The following is a 16,232-nucleotide window of genomic DNA, read 5'->3' on the forward strand; positions in this document are numbered from 1 at the left end:
CCCTCGTCGTGATGGTAACCTGATACACAGCCCGTACTAGCGAACAGCAAGTTCCAGGAGGCCGGCGATGGAACGGAAGGTAAGGTGAGCATAATGTGTTTGTACGTGTGTGGATTGGCACAATAGGGGACCAGGATGGGACATTTAACATGTTAACGAATTGTCTGCATTGCAATGATTTCCTATAGGAAATCTTGCTTTGCTGAACGAGTAACTTGGTTAACAAGCACACTCCCAGAACGGATTGTTCTCGTTAACCAAGGTTCCACTCTAGTTGGAATGGTGTGAGGGTGCCAAGTCACATTGCCAGAGCCCCTGAAATACCAGAAAAGCAGAACCTCCATAAATGAACCCATTTTACAAACTGCACACATCAATGAATTCATCTAGTGGTGCAGTGAGCATACTGACACCACAGGCATGCTACAAAATATTACACTGTTGAACGGTGAAGGAAACATAATTACATTTCTACCACTAAAAGGTTGTTTTAACCCCAGATTTTCAATTTTCACAAGTGGGATATGTAAAAAGGTACCATAATGTGTTGCACAATTTCTCCTGAAAGTGGCAATACCCCACAGTAACTGTACAGTACGTACTGTCTGGCTGCAATACAAGGAGGAAAGGAGCGCCATTTGATTTTTGAAGCACAGGTTTTCCTTAAATAGTTTTCATGTTCCATACACAGAGCCCCTAAATGCCAGAACAGTAGAAACCCACTCAAATGACCACATATTGGAAATTATACCCCTGTGGCAGTTAATCTACAGGTGTAGTGACGATTCAGTCTCTGGAAAAAACCCATGGAGTCAAACGCAGTGAATATTGCAAAATTAAAAATGGCAAATAAGCCCTTGTCATGTCCAGTACATTTTGTGCCCATACATTGATCGTCCTTCTGGAGACATACACCCCGTAAATAAAGCGGGCTCTCCTCACTATAACAATGTCAAACATGAGGAATTTAACTGTGGTTTAGGCACATTGTGGTGCTCAAAGGGGCGGGGGAACATTTGGATTTGGGAGCGCAGATTTTGCTGGCTTTCTTTTGGGAGGAGCCATAGTGCCATAGTGCTTTTCCAGAATCTTTGTGCTACCAGTAACGTGGAAGCCCCTGACATTTCCGTTAACAGATGATGGACCTGAGTGGGACTTTTTTTTTTGTTAGTTGAGTTGAATACTATTGGTGACAATTTGGGGTACAGAACATTTTGTATCAGTTCATATTTATCCTGTGGTCTATGCTGAGCATTTGCATCGGGGTTTCCATCTACATCTCTAAAATAAGTGATTCAGGAGAACCCCCGCCGGATTCATTCACTATAATGTAGCAGCAGAATTACCGTATTTTTCGAACCATAAGATGCACTTTTTTTCCCCCAAATGTTGGGGGACAGTAGGGGGTGCATCTTATGGTCTGAATATAGGGCTGTGGCTGGGAATGAGGGTGCTGCGGTGGAGCGGGTCATCGGCGGCACGAGCAGGCTGTAGCAGCCTGCCGTGACCACGAGGACCCGCTTATTACATGTGCACGCCCATCACGGGTGCGCGCATATTAAACAGCCGGCCGTGATCACCCCCGACAGCCTGGAGTGATCATGCGCGGCTGTATTCACTGCCCCCTGCACATCATCATCAACGCGGGGGGCAGTGAGTAAGTACGGTACACTCACCAGTCACCGTTCCCCTGCAGCACCGTGATCTCCTTCTGTCTGCCGGCCAGCTGATCTGTGTAGCGAGCGGTGAGCACAGAGATGACGTCATCGCTGTGCGCGCCGCTAGTCACGCAGGTCAGCTGACCGGCAGACAGCAGGACGAGCGATGCGGCAGAGGAACAGTGACGGTTCCACACAACAGCAGTGATGCTGCTGCCACAGACAGGGGGAGGAGCGATGCTGCATGGAGCGAGGAAAGGTGAGTATAAACGTTTATTTTTTTGTGTGATACAGGATACATGCCATATAGCAGGATGGGGCCATATAGCAGGATGGATGGGGGTATATAGCAGGATGGATGGGGGTATATAGCAAGATAAGGGCATATAGCAGGATGCCAGTATATAGCAGGATGGGGGTATATAGCAGGATAAGGGTATATACCAGGATGGCAGTATATATCAGGATGGGGAGCATATAGCAGGATGGCAGTATATAGCAGGATGGGGGTGTATAGCAGGATGGGGGTATATAGCAGGATAAGGGTATATACCAGGATGGGGTACATATACAAGGCAGGAGGATCATTACCAGGATGGGGTACCTTAGCAGAGAATTTGGGGACATTACCCCCATAACAGTGTAGGCAGCAGATCCTCGCCCCCATAACAGTGTGTCATGACCACATTTTTTGCTTAAAATTTTATTTTCCTATCTTCCTCCTCTAAAACCAGGGTGCGTCTTATGGTCCGGTGCGTCTTATAGTCCGAAAAATACGGTACTCTGGACACTGTTTAGACTCAGTTTGACCTTCGTTCAGCGGTATCCTTCTTTCCAAAAGTGAACAAAACTGTTGATGACCACACTTTTGCCTAAAAATATGGACACCATCGAACCACAGGCCAGAAGGGAGTTTAAAGTGACTCCCTCTGCCTCATTACAGTGGATTTTCAGTTGGAAATTTTATCTGAATCACATTTTTCAGAGACTTACACATAGTCTCCGGTGTAAGCATAGAGTTCAGGGTAAATGTGAGTCACGCCGTACTGTGATTTATGGGACGCAGAATGAACAAATCATCAGCACTTGATGAATTGGCTTTATCACTATTTTTAAGCTGTTCACCTTGTGGTATAAGTGATTAGGAGTCTTTATTCCTCAGATCAGTACAATTACAGTGATACCAGATTCATATTGTTTATTTTAAGTTTGGCTGCAACAACGCTTTCTACAATAAAGCTTTATTGCATCATTAAATTTTGAAGGTTATAGTTTTTTTTTTCTGCCGACAGTCAGTTAGGGCCTGTTTTCTTTGGGATGAGTTGGAGTTTTCATTGGTACCATTTTGGCCCATATAATATTTTTTGATCGCTTTCTATTCCACTTTATGTGAGGGAGAATGAAGAAGAAACAGCAATTCAGGAATTATTATTTTTTACTTCATTCACTGTGTCATAAAAGTGATAAGAGCTTTATACTTCAGGTCAGCATAATTACAGCAATACCACAATTATATAGTTTTTTTTATGTTTTGCCGCTTTTACACCATAAAAAACTATTTTATACAAAAAAATTTTTTTGCACTGCTTAGTCTGAGAGCTGAAGCTTGTTTATTTTTTTGCTGATGGAGCTGAATGGCGGCTTTTTTTTTGTGTGGGACAAGATGATGTTTTCAGCGTTACAATTTTTATTTACATACGGCTTTTTGATCGAATTTTATTCCACTTTTTTGTCAGCTGTAGTATAAAAAGACATAGCATACGCTGCTTTTTTTTTTACAGTGTTTACGGAAGGGGTTAAATAGTGTGACAATTTTATAGATCGTATTGTACCAGACACGGCAATACCACATGTGTACTTTTTATGTTTATTTTTACTTGAATATATGTATTTATTGGTATAATTTTTTTTCTTTATTTTCTGATTATTAAATATTTTTACATTTTTTTTCTTTTCATTTTTTTTGTTCCTTATTTTCTGACTTTTACACATTTTTTTTACTTAGTTACTATATGGGACATTAACTTTTATTAGTCTGATCACAGGTATAATGTATTGCCATGGTCAATCATAGCAATACATTATATCTGTCAGTTCTGCACTGACAGAAGCCTCTTAGATTATGCTCCTGGCATGGTCTAACAGACTTGCCATAGATGGCTGATCCGAAGGTCGTTGTGACGACCTTGGGTTGCCATGGCAACGATCGCCAACCTGTGATCACGTCACGGGGGTCCCATCCAGGTGAGAGATGTAGTGCACTCCCTCTCCCAGCCTCCTAAATGCTGCGATTGCTATTGATTGCGGCATGCAGAGGGTTAAACAGCCAGGGGCAGCGCAGGGACTATAACTTACAACGAGCTTCTGGTCGTGATCATGTGGGCACAGCCCTGTTCCTGCTCGATCGCCATGACATACATATACGTAATTTTGCGAGGAACCTCTTCTCGACCATGACGTAAACTTATGTCAAATGTAATGAAGGCGTTAAAAGGAAGTTGTCACATTATTTACCTGCAGATATATTGGGGTAACCCGCACGTAAATAACATTTAAATCCTGTGTAGCCAACTCACTGGAGCAGTAGCTATAGGGAGAAAATGAAGTTATATTTTTCTTGTAGCTGCTCGCTTCTAGTCATTGAAGAGGTGCAGGGAGCTGTTAAACGAAACAGTGAGTGCACTGTAATCAATACCCGACACTTTGATTACAGCGCATTCACTGCATTATGGGTGATGACTATAACTGCTCCATGCTCTGCCCCGATGACAGGAAAAGAACAACTGCAAGGAGAATATAACTATTGTCTCCCTGTTGCCACTGTATGCGTAAACCGGCTATACATGATTTAAATGCTATTTATGTGTAGGTAACTCAATATCTGCAGGTAAATAGCGTTTCTGGATGTGGAAGGTTCCCTTTAAACACATCAGTAACACAATGCTCTGTTGTTCTGATAGTTTTCTACAATGTATCAGTGCAGGTAAAATGAAAGTGTGTGGACCAGGACGATTATCCCATATACTATCATAGAAGCTGAATACAAAGGTATGTTAGAAAGAAGCAGACAAAACATTTTATAATATGGATCATGGAACGGCATCTAACATGCACTGTTTCCATTGGTCTCTGCAGTATCAGAGAGATATATCTAATGTTGCTGGGATTTTAGACTACAGGTCTATAACCATAGCCGGACTAGTACCCACCTGACTCTGGCGCAAAAGGAGGCAGAGGTGAAGCGGATCTAATCCTTATCTGTGTCCCATTGACTCCATTTTGCATTTCTGGTTTTCTGGTGACTAGAAATATAAGGAAAATGTGAAAAAGAAGTGATGGTCATATGAGGGATACTGGCTTCTGCAACTCCCGATATAGATAATAATATGGCTGCAGCTGCTCTTACTCCTGCCCACATCATATCAGTGATACAACCCTTCTCTAAAAACATACCCACCTTCTGACAGGTCACTTGGTCCATCTCCGCATTGGTCGTTTGGCCCCTCTGGTCTGCCTTGCTCACTGCTGTTGCCGCTTTCTGCAGAAGGTACTGGTGGCTTTAGATCACTACAAGAAGCCTGATTTTCAGGTTTTCTATTGATGCAGCCTTCTCCAGTTAATTCTTCACATAGCTGATTAAACTTCTTCTTATGAGGAACCCTGATAAACCTGTAAAATTCTAGAAAAAATAAAGAGGGTCGGAATTTATCTTTCAAATAGGCCATCATGATCCCATTGGTGTAGGTCCTGGTGTAGGACCATCTCTTGGCATTCCCGCTGACCAGCTGCTTGAGTAGCTGCAGTGCTCGGCAGTGTAGGGCCCTATTTCACCTGCCCATCAAATAAATAGTAGCAGCAGCAATGGGCGCCGGAGCATATTACCATGCTGTAATATCAATAGTATGCAGGTGAACAGAGCCAAAGAACAACATGGCGCCTTTGATCAGGGAGGGTGCCCAGCGTAAGACCCCTATTAATTAAATAGGTTTCCTTTAACATTTGATTAGTTGCGTTTGGTCCATTGGACCCCAAGTGAGTTTGTTTTTGTTATGTTTCCACAAGTATGGAAGGTAGGTAACCGTCTGTTTCAGTAGCTTCCTAGAAACAAATGTGTAATGAGTACAGTAAGAAGATGTGTGATTTTTGTGCCAAATAATAACTTATTTCTACATGGTACATAAGTAGATAGTTACATTTTGTTGATTACAATAAATTTTATATAATCATTTAGCCAAGATGTTGTACCTTGAAGGGGTTAAACACTACTAGGAAAACCCCTTCTGATTCAACGATTTCCCCAGGTAAAATAAATAAGCCTATACTTGCTTCCTGTAATGGCGAACTTCCAGCGGTGCCGCAGTTGACGTTCCCATAGCGTTCACTTCATGTTGATTAACTTGTTTGGTCCGAAGGTGGAGGGTCAGGAGCTGGTACTAATTGGATGTGGCGCTCGATTGAGGTCACGTGAGCCCCGGGAACGTGAACCGCGGCACCTCTGGAATGGCGCTGGTACGGGAGGTAGACCATTTTTATTTTACTTGCGGAAAACATGTGGAATCAGAAGGGGTTGTTTTAATAGTAGACAACCCCTTTAAGTTCCTAAATAAAGTACAAAATACTTCTTATATATATATTTGTTTATTTTTCAATATGAAAACTGGGGTCCCATGGACCCGTGTGACTAACTGAAGGGTAAGGGAAAAATGGAAGAAGATCATGCGACTTTTGAGGATTCTCAAAGAAGTGCTGGTGATACTCCCTAAATTGTCCCTGACTGAGGTACAAGTATATTTGATGATTTGGGTCCACTGAATTCTGATATTTCCTTTTAATATTAGCGCTTGTATTTCTCCCATACGTCATTGATGTGAAGTGGATGACTGAAGCTCATGTGTACGATATTGCACTGCCTGAAACTACTACTTTTACTCAAAGAGGTCCTGAAACATATGAATGTTCTTATCTTTACCATTAATTCCTTCATGTGTGACCTGGGTTTTCTATAGTAAGTTGGCATCAGGAAAAATTCAGATTCAGGATCCAAAAAGACAAACTGAAATGTATCGGTCAACAGATGAGAACTTGCAAATTACCGTAAAATCACCAAATGATGGAGTAGCCATACAAGCGATTGTTTGGTGTATTCATCACAATTTGCCCCCTTTACAGGTCTGGTCTCCTCACCTCTAAGTAACCTGTAATGCTCTGGGCTCTCGGTCAGCAGCGCTGCCACCTCGCACACCATAGCGTCATAGTTATCAGTCTTCTTATAGGAAGAGAGGGATGCCGAGAAGCGCTGAAAGTTAGACGGGCCCAAGGCTTCCTTCACCTGCTTCAGGTACGTAGATACTTGCATCTGCTGCTCCTTGTTCAGGGGTGGTGGAGCCAGGCTGTAATTACTTGCTGGAGAAAAAAAAATGAAAAAGTTATTAATTCAGAAATGATTAAGAAGGCAGGTCTAAACCTTGTTTCCTAGGTCTGCCACCTCTTACTTTTTATTCCTTTTCTTGGAAAATCTAGGTAACCACCATGACCACTCTAACAAAAACAATCACCCAACTTTCCAGGCATCGGGAATGGTCAATTACAACCATTGAGACCACAACTATGGCGGTCACTCAGCTTTCCTAGTGCACTGAACAGAAAACCTGCCTTATTGTGTACGGATCAGTCACCGCTGTCATTACTGTAGATAAGTAGATACGTTTTCTGGAAAGCAGGGTGTCGGAGCTGTAATGGCCGCCATGTTTACTATCACTCAGCTTTTCCAGGATTCAATGCACCAAAAATGCTAAGTGCCCTTGAAAGATCAGTGGAAATAATGACATCCAATATTTGCACTGTTGCTTACCTGCCAATGTTAAACACTTATAAAAAAAAAAAGTAAAGTGGATGCAGAGAAGGTTACACAATATATCTCACATTTCTTAATGGAGCATTACACAAAATGTGACGGTGCTTTCAATCATTAATCAGATACCGTCATAGCCTTTCTCCACGCTGAAATAGCAGAGGGAACACGAGATTGTAATAATCTGGCCATTCTCTCGTAGTTGCTATTGACATGAATTTCTCACCAGATGTCAGCAACAACCTATCCAATCCACACAGGTAAAGAAATCAAACCATAGATGTCCATAACTTATGTGTAATAATTAGGGATGCCTACTTGCCTTTTTTTTCTGTACAGGTTATCAAAAAATCACGGACAGATAATTTTTTTTACGAACACATTGTAAAAACCACACTAAGTCATTATAATTGATCCTTGGCTGCAGCCCTTAATTCTATTATGAAGACATCAGCTGCATTCACTGTCAACTATAAAATGATAACTACCGTCAAAATAATCTGTATAAGTTTTATAAGCTTAAATAAAATCACGGACAACTTCATTTTTTTTTTTATCAGAGAGGGCAAACAAATGTCCTCTTTTTATGGACTATCTGGGAATTTCTGGACGGTTGGCAACCGAGGCAATAATTAGAAAGGACACAGGGAATGAGTAGTGAACATACTTACTGAAACTTAATTAATACTTTGTACAAAAGCCTTTGTTGGTGATGACCGCTTCAAAACACCTCCTATATGGAGAAACTAGTCGCCTGTACTGCTCAGGTGTAATTTTGGACCATTCTTCCACACAAACACTCTTCAAATCGTGATGATCCCGTGGGCTCCTTCAATGAACTCGGAGCTTTAGTTCCTTCCATAAATTTTCTATTAGATTTACGGCATGTGATTGGCTGGGCCAATCGAGAAGCTTTATTTTCTCTCAGAAACCAATTGAGAGTTTCCTTGGTGTTTGATCAAGACATCTCCCAATGAAAGTACATTATTAGAGGCCCAGAAAAGAGCGAATAGATGGATTACTAAGGTAGGGAAAAATGGGTTTGCCACGAAGGCATCTCGGCTAGCCCCCCGTTTAACCTGTCTCCATATTAGAGGAGATAGTTTATGCAAAGTCAATAATTTAAAGGAGGATGATGGACCAAAAGATTCCAAAAAAACATAAAAAAATTGTTTAAAAGAACAGAAGTCCTCAGTGGTTGATACCTTTTAATGGCTAACTGAAAAGATGGTAATAATAGCAAGCTTTCGAGACTTTTTATCTCTACTGGCTAACACGGTACAAAGATATATTTTACCTGTATCAAAAAAACATAGACATGTTGTATTCGCAGTCCACCACTGCTGGGTCTCTGAAGGGTGGCCAACCTGAGCTCAGGTCTTGAATTTCCCCATATTTGTGAGAATAACAGGGAGTAAAGTGACTTAAAAAAAGATTTTATGCTGCAGGGCGCAACAGAACGTCGGAAGTAATATGATTTTGATCAGATTTATACTTCCTCGGTACTGATTATGTTAGTTTGCCACATACCGTAAGTTAAATTGGGATGTAGCATAATCAAGTAAATGGAAAATATAAAAGAAAGTTTATTACCACTGGGTTTTAGAAATAATTATCCCTAAATCTTGAAATCATCTACTATAGTAATAATATACTATGTTGAGAGCTCATCTGAATGCAGCATGAGCTGGAGGCATTAGCCTTGATTTGTGCCATATCTTGTCACAATATCTGCTGAGCACATAAAGGATTGAAATAACAAGAGGGAGAGCCTCACTGACCAGACACATGAAAAAAAATAATCATGTCATCTACATAAAGACCAATATTTTCAGCTTGGTCAACAATAGGTTTGCCTTCAAAAGCATCACCACTCCAGTGGGATTTTTTTTCCAGTGCTGGAGTAGTGCTTTAAATCTAATTCCCCTGCCCCTTGCCTTATCCTTATCATTATCATTTCAGCATCGTCTGCCCAAAACGTTTAATTGTTCGTAAGTCAGAAGTTACATCACATTGTGTACAAAAAATACGTCACTTCTGGCTATTTGTGGATGCGCAGGTAGGTTCCAAAGCCATAATAATAATCACTAAAACCAGGCACTCCAATTAAAAAAATCTGAGAATAGTTATTTTATATTTTCAATCCAGTTGTGAAGACGTTTTGGTAAATTTATTGACCTTCTTCAATTCACGTGCTGGAGATTAATGATTGCTTGATTTGGAGCTGCAATATACAGAGTGGTGTCCACCGCTGTCTGAATTGAAGAGGGTCAATAAATTGACCGAAACGTCTTCACAACTGGATTGAAAATATAAAATAAATGAAGGGAATTTTGTTTACTTACCGTAAATTCCTTTTCTTCTAGCTCCAATTGGGAGACCCAGACAATTGGGTGTATAGCTTCTGCCTCCGGAGGCCACACAAAGTATTACACTTAAATGTGTAAACCCCTCCCCTCTGCTATACACCCTCCCGTGCATCACGGGCTCCTCAGTTTTGGTGCAAAAGCAGGAAGGAGGAAACTTATAAATTGGTCTAAGGTAACTTCAATCCGAAGGATGTTCGGAGAACTGAAACCATAACCAAGAACAATTCAATCTGAACAATATGTGTACACAAAGAACTAACAGCCCGAAGGGAACAGGGGCGGGTGCTGGGTCTCCCAATTGGAGCTAGAAGAAAAGGAATTTACGGTAAGTAAACAAAATTCCCTTCTTCTTTGTCGCTCCATTGGGAGACCCAGACAATTGGGACGTCCAAAAGCAGTCCCTGGGTGGGTAAAAGAATACCTCGGTAAAAAGAGCCGTAAAACGGCTCCTTCCTACAGGTGGGCAACCGCCACCTGAAGGACTCGCCTACCTAAGCTGGCATCTGCCGAGCGTAGGTATGCACTAGATAGTGCTTCGTGAAAGCGTGCAGACTCAACCAGGCAGTCGTCTGACACACCTGCTGAGCCGTAGCCTGGTGCAGCAACGCCCAGGACGCACCCACGGCTCTGGCAGAATGGGCCTTCAGCCCCGAAGGAACCGGAAGCCCAGCAGAACGGTAGGCTTCAAGAATTGGTTCCTTGATCCACCGAGCCAAGTTGACTTGGGAGCTTGTGACCCTTTACGCTGGCCAGCGACAAGGACAAAGAGTGCATCCGAGCGGCGCAGGGGCGCCGTACGGGAAATGTAGAGTCTGAGTGCTCTCACCAGACCTAACAAGTGCCAATCCTTTTCACGTTGGTGAACCGGATGAGGACAAAAAGAAGGTAAGAAGATATCCTGATTGAGATGAACAGAGGATACCACCTTCGGGGGAAATTCCGGAACTGGACGCAGAACCACCTTGTCCTGGTGAAACACCAGGAAGGGGGGCTTTGCATGACAGCGCTGCTATGTCAGACACTCAGCGGAGTGCCGTGACTGCCACTAGGAAGACCACCTTCTGCGAAAGGCGTGAAAGAGAATATCCCTCATTGGCTCGAAGGGTGGTTTCCGAAGAGCCGGTATCACCCTGTTCCGATCCCAGGGTTCTAGCCGACGCTTGTAAGGAGAGACAACCCCTTTTCCATTCCGGATTGAAGGAAGGACAGAAAGTGGGCAAGGTGAATGGCCAGAGAGTAAAACTCTGATCAGAGCACCAGGATAAGAAAATCTTCCACGTCCTGTGGTAGATCTTGGCGGACGTTGGTTTCCTGGCCTGTCTCATAGTGGCAATGACCTCTTGAGATAACTCTGAAGACGCTAGGATCCAGGATTCAATGGCTACGCAGTCAGGTTGAGGGCCGCAGAATTCAGATGGAAAAAACGGCCCTTGAGACAGCAAGTCTGGCCGGTCTGGTAGTGTCCACGGTTAGCCTACCGTGAGATGCCACAGGTCCGGGTACCACGACCTCCTCGGCCAGCGAGGATGGCGCGGCGGCAGTCGGATCTGATCTTGCGTAACACTCTGGGCAGCATCGCCAGAGGGGGAAATACGTGAGGCAGTGGAAACTGCGACCAATCCTGAACTAATGCGTCTGCCGCCAGAGCTCTGTGATCATGAATGCCGGGACCTTGTTGTTGTGCCGGGACGTCAATAGGTCGACGTCCAGCTTCCCCAGCGGCAACAAATCTCTGAAACACGTCCGGTCGAAGAGACCATTCCCTGTGTCCATGCCCTGGCGACTGAGAAAGTCTGCTTCCCAGTTTTCTACGCCCGGGATGTGAGCTGCGGAGATGGTGGAGGCTGTGGCTTCCACCCACAGCAGAATCCGCCGGACTTGCTGGAAGGCTTGCCGACTGCTTGTGCCGCCTTGGCGGTTGATGTATGCCACCGCCGTGGCGTAGTCCGACTGAATTCGGATCTGCCTATCTTCCAGCCATGGCTGGAACGCTTATAGGGCTAGACACTGCCCTTCCCTCCAGAACATTGATCTGTAGGGAGGACTCTGCTGAGTACATGTACCCTGAGCCCTGTGGCGGAGGAAGACCCCCTGACAGACTCGCGTCCGCCGTGACCACAGCCCAGGATGTGGGCAGGAAGGACTTTTCCTTCGAGAAGAAGTGGGAAGAAGCCGCCACTGAAGGGAGGCCTTGGCTGCCCGAGAAGGAGCAACGTTCCTGTCGAGGGACGCTGTCCCATTTGTGGAGAAAGTCCCATTGAAGTGGGCGCAGATGAATCTGCGCAAACGGAGCTGCCTCCATTGCTGCCACCAACTTCTCTAGGAAATGCATGAGGCGCCTCAAAGGGTGTGACTGGGCTCGAAGGAGCGGTTGCACCCCTGTCTGTAGTGAACGCTGTTTGTCCAGCGGAAGCTTCACTATCGCTGATAGAGTATGAACAATGTTCAGGCTGTGATGCCATGCCACCCGAGAGGGGGCCTTGACCAGTACATTGCCTGAGATGATAGGACCGCTAGGCGCAGCGCAGGAAGCGCTGATATTCTGGTACAATCGGCACGTGGAGATAAGTATCCCTGATGTCGATTGACGCTAAGAAGCCTCCTTGGGCCATCAAGGGCGATGGCAAGCGGAGAAATTCCATCCGGAACCGTCAGGTTCCCTGTCCGTTGAGCAGTGTGAAGTCCAGAACGGGCCGGAGTGATCTGTCCTATCTGGTACCACGAACAAGCTGGAGTAAAAAGCCGCGACTACGTTCTTGAAGGGGAACGAGGATCGCAACTCCTCCTGCTTTTGGAGTGTTCACCGCCTGGAAACGTGCCTCGGCTCGCTCGGGGGACGGAGATGCTCTGAAGCAACGAGTCGGAGGACGAGAACTGAGCTCTATCCTGTGACCGTAAGACAGAATGCCTCCTACATCGGTCTTGGCCATGTGGGGACCACTCCCCTGACCTGGATGCAGAAAAGGTTCTCTGTGCACGGCGGATGATGAAAATACCACCGCCTGAAACGTCAAAGACGCTAATTGCGGAGCACCGGAAGACCGCATTGATCTCAGACAGAGCAGCTGAGATAGCCTGGAGTGCCCACCCCTGCAAAGGCTGGGGCAACGGACGCGCCTATGGCTTCATAGATGGATCTCATTAGGAGTTCTATCTGTCTGTCCGTGGCATTCTTGAGCGTGGACTCGCCAGCCACTGCTACTACTGATCTAGCCGCCAGTCAAGAGGCTGGAGGGCACCTTATGACACTGAGCCCAAGCCTTAACAACGTCAGAGGGGAAGGGACAACGTGTGTTATAAGGCGTTCAGTAAAACGCTTGTCCGGGAAGGTGTGCTTCTGGACAGTATCTGTGAAGCCTTAAGAGCCACGTCCGGACAGAGTCCTGGGTTGCGACCTCCGCCCCATCCTCTAGAGGGTCCTCAAGCTGAGACCCTTGGAGAAGTCGGGGAAGATTCCAAGCAAGGCTGCTTAGCCGGACTGGGACTGCGGTTCGTGCTGGAGTTCACCACGTAATAACTAGAGGCCACCCCAGGAACACGCTTCGTCGCAGACCGATAGAGGCCTGGGGCGATCCCGCAGTGCCCGGGGCCTGTGTAAGGGGCCGGTCTGGACTGCAAACTCCTAGTCTCTTAGCCGACCATTTGTCCATAGCCTGAGACATGGATAGTGAAAATGGCCCAGAGAGTTTCTCAGCAAAAACTGCAACTCTGTCCCTGCCGCCTGGACAGGGAACGCCGGCGGAGCTCAACCAGTGCCCCCGTCTCCGGCTGAGCGAGTGCCACATGGCCCGAGCAATGTTCACAGTGACCACTGAGAATACATATGTACAGCCGAACTGTGAAACTGCATACAAACATTATATATTCATATATACAGTTCATCACATATACAGTTCATCACTCTAGGGGGCCCAGCATCGAGAAGAAACCCCCTGGTGAACCGACCCTGAAGCAGTATGTGCTGCTGAAAATATGGCTGTCGGCGTATACAGTGGAGGGGGGAGCCGTGGCATAACCCCTTCTGGTACCCTGAGTGAAAAGTGAGGGGGGCGGAGGACACCAAGTGTGCTCCAGCCCTCACTGCTAGCCTCCGACTGACCGTCCCGCCCTTCCCCCTGACTGGCAGGGCCAGGGACGGGAGTTTAAGGCGCTAGGCCGCAAAAGCCGGGAGCTAAAGTTACAGACCGCGGCCGGCAAGCAGGCGCGGTCGTCGCCAAGTCTGAGGCCAAGGTGCTCTCTGCACCGTCCCCAAGGGGACACTGAGTAACTTGCGGGGATCAGCGTGCTTAGTGAGGGGGGCGGAGGACAGCGAAGTGTGCTCCGGCCCTCACTGTCGGCGTCAGCCCGACTGTGTCGCCCTTCCCCCTGAGTGGCAGGTCCGGGGGCGGTTTAATGATTGAACAGTGCCCGGGCTGAATCACCAGCCTGGACTGTACGGCTTCTCCAGTAGTAGCCAAAAATGCACAGTGCGACCATACAGTGTAAATCAAGCATACAAGCATATATATATATATATATTACACTTCGGCACTCAGTGGGGCCAGAACCTCAGGTGCTGCTTACCGACCGCCCAAGCGGTTGTGTGATCACCAGAATCCCTGCCTAGGCCTTCCAGTGTTGTCTCTCCTCTCCAGCGTCAGAATTGCTGACAGGAATGGCTGCCGGCGTTCTGTGGGGAGGAGGAGGCCGTGGGCGTGCCCTAGAAAGTGCGGGAATCTAGTGCCCCACTGTGCTGAGTGAGGGGGGAGGAGGATACAGAGTATGCTCCTGCCCTCAGCACTGACGTCTTGTGCAGCGTCCCGCCCTTCCCCTGACTGGCAGGCCTGTGGGCGGGAATAAGCGAAACTAGGCCGCAAAAGCCGGGGACTAAAGTTATAAGCGCGGCCGGCATATAAGCGCGGCCGGCGCGGTAGTCCCCGGCGCACTAACACACCCAGCAGTGCTGCAGTGTGTATGGCACAAGCGCTCCATGCGCGGTCCCCACGGGGACACAGAGTACCTCACAGTAGCAGGGCCTTGTCCCTGATGATACTCGGCTCCTATCCAGCAGATTCCCCAGGGGCTGCGGAGGGAGCACGGTCTCAGTGCCTGGAGACCGATTAGGATCCCACTTCACCCAGAGCCCTATAGGGATGGGGAAGGAAAACAGCATGTGGCTCCTGCCTATGTACTCGCAATGAGTACCTCAACCTTAACAACACCGCCGACCAGAGTGGGGTGAGAAGGGAGCATGCTGGGGGCCCAATATGGGCCCTCTTTTCTTCCATCCGACCTAGTCAGCAGCTGCTGCTGACTAAGATGTGGAGCTATGCGTGGATGTCAGCCTCCTTCGCACAAAGCATGAAAACTGAGGAGCCCGTGATGCACGGGAGGGTGTATAGCAGAGGGGAGGGGTTTACACTTTTAAGTGTAATACTTTGTGTGGCCTCCGGAGGCAGAAGCTATACACCCAATTGTCTGGTCTCCCAATGGAGCGACAAAGAAATCAGATTTTTTCAACTGGAGTGCCTGGTTTTACTGATTATTAGAAGTTACATCACAAGCTCTCAATCAAACTCTATGAGAGCCAGAACAAGGAGCAGTCGGCAGGTCACAAACTGAGGGAGCCAACCGGAGTGACAATGGAAACAGATAAAGACAGTGGCAAATGAATATAAGACAGGTAGCAGGGGACTTACATTTAAAGCACCACTCCAGAGGTGAAATTAAATATACAAAATGCTGGAGTGGTGCTTTAATCAAATTCTTATTGCTAAGACTTCAATGGTCAAAGCAAATAGGGCCAGGGATTGCTACTGGTCCCTAATTTTAATGAGGAGGTGGAGGATGGGATGTCACCAGAAGCTTTACTCTTATGCGGACGTCACACGGGCCGATAAATCGTGCGATCGCATAAGCGATCAAACCCGCCCTTGTCGTTTGTGCATCACGGACAAAGTCGTTAACCCCCCGTCACACGCACTTACCTCCCGAAAGACCTCGCTGTGGGCGGCGAACATCCTCTTCCTGAAGGGGGAGGGACGTTCGTCGTCACAGCGTCGTCACACGGCAGCCGGCCAATAGAAGCGGAGGGGAGCAGATGAGTGGGACGTAAACATCCCGCCCACCTCCTTCCTTCCGCATTGCCGGCGGTGCGCAGGTAAGCTGTGTTCGTCGCTCCCGGGGTGTCACACGGAGCGATGTGTGCTGCCACAGGAGCGTCGAACAAGCGAAGCACGGAAGGAGGAACGAGATTATGAAAATGAACGTGTCAACGATGAATGAAAAGGTGAGTATTTCTGCTCGTTCATAGGTGTCACACGGTACGATATCTCGGACGATGCCGGATGTGCGTCACTAACGACGTGACCCCGA

General features: G+C 46.6%; 1 protein-coding gene across 4 annotated transcripts in view; it reads right to left on the bottom strand.

Moving 5' to 3' along the window:
- RTEL1 (regulator of telomere elongation helicase 1) overlaps nt 1–16,232 on the bottom strand; it is a 286,946-nt gene that overhangs the window by 14,919 nt on the left and 255,795 nt on the right. For 3 of the 4 annotated variants that reach the window (XM_075350498.1, XM_075350499.1, XM_075350496.1), the window contains exons 31-33: nt 6,843–7,061; nt 5,116–5,337; nt 4,868–4,960 (exon numbers count right to left, since the gene is read on the bottom strand). In XM_075350498.1, the coding sequence (XP_075206613.1) occupies nt 4,868–4,960; nt 5,116–5,337; nt 6,843–7,061 (534 nt within the window). Of the gene's footprint in view, nt 1–4,867; nt 4,961–5,115; nt 5,338–6,842; nt 7,062–16,232 lie in introns of those variants that run through there. The other variant, XM_075350500.1, reaches the window with a different exon arrangement.

Source organism: Anomaloglossus baeobatrachus, chromosome 5 (genome assembly GCF_048569485.1).
Source record: "Anomaloglossus baeobatrachus isolate aAnoBae1 chromosome 5, aAnoBae1.hap1, whole genome shotgun sequence".
NCBI classification, from domain to species: domain Eukaryota; kingdom Metazoa; phylum Chordata; class Amphibia; order Anura; family Aromobatidae; genus Anomaloglossus; species Anomaloglossus baeobatrachus.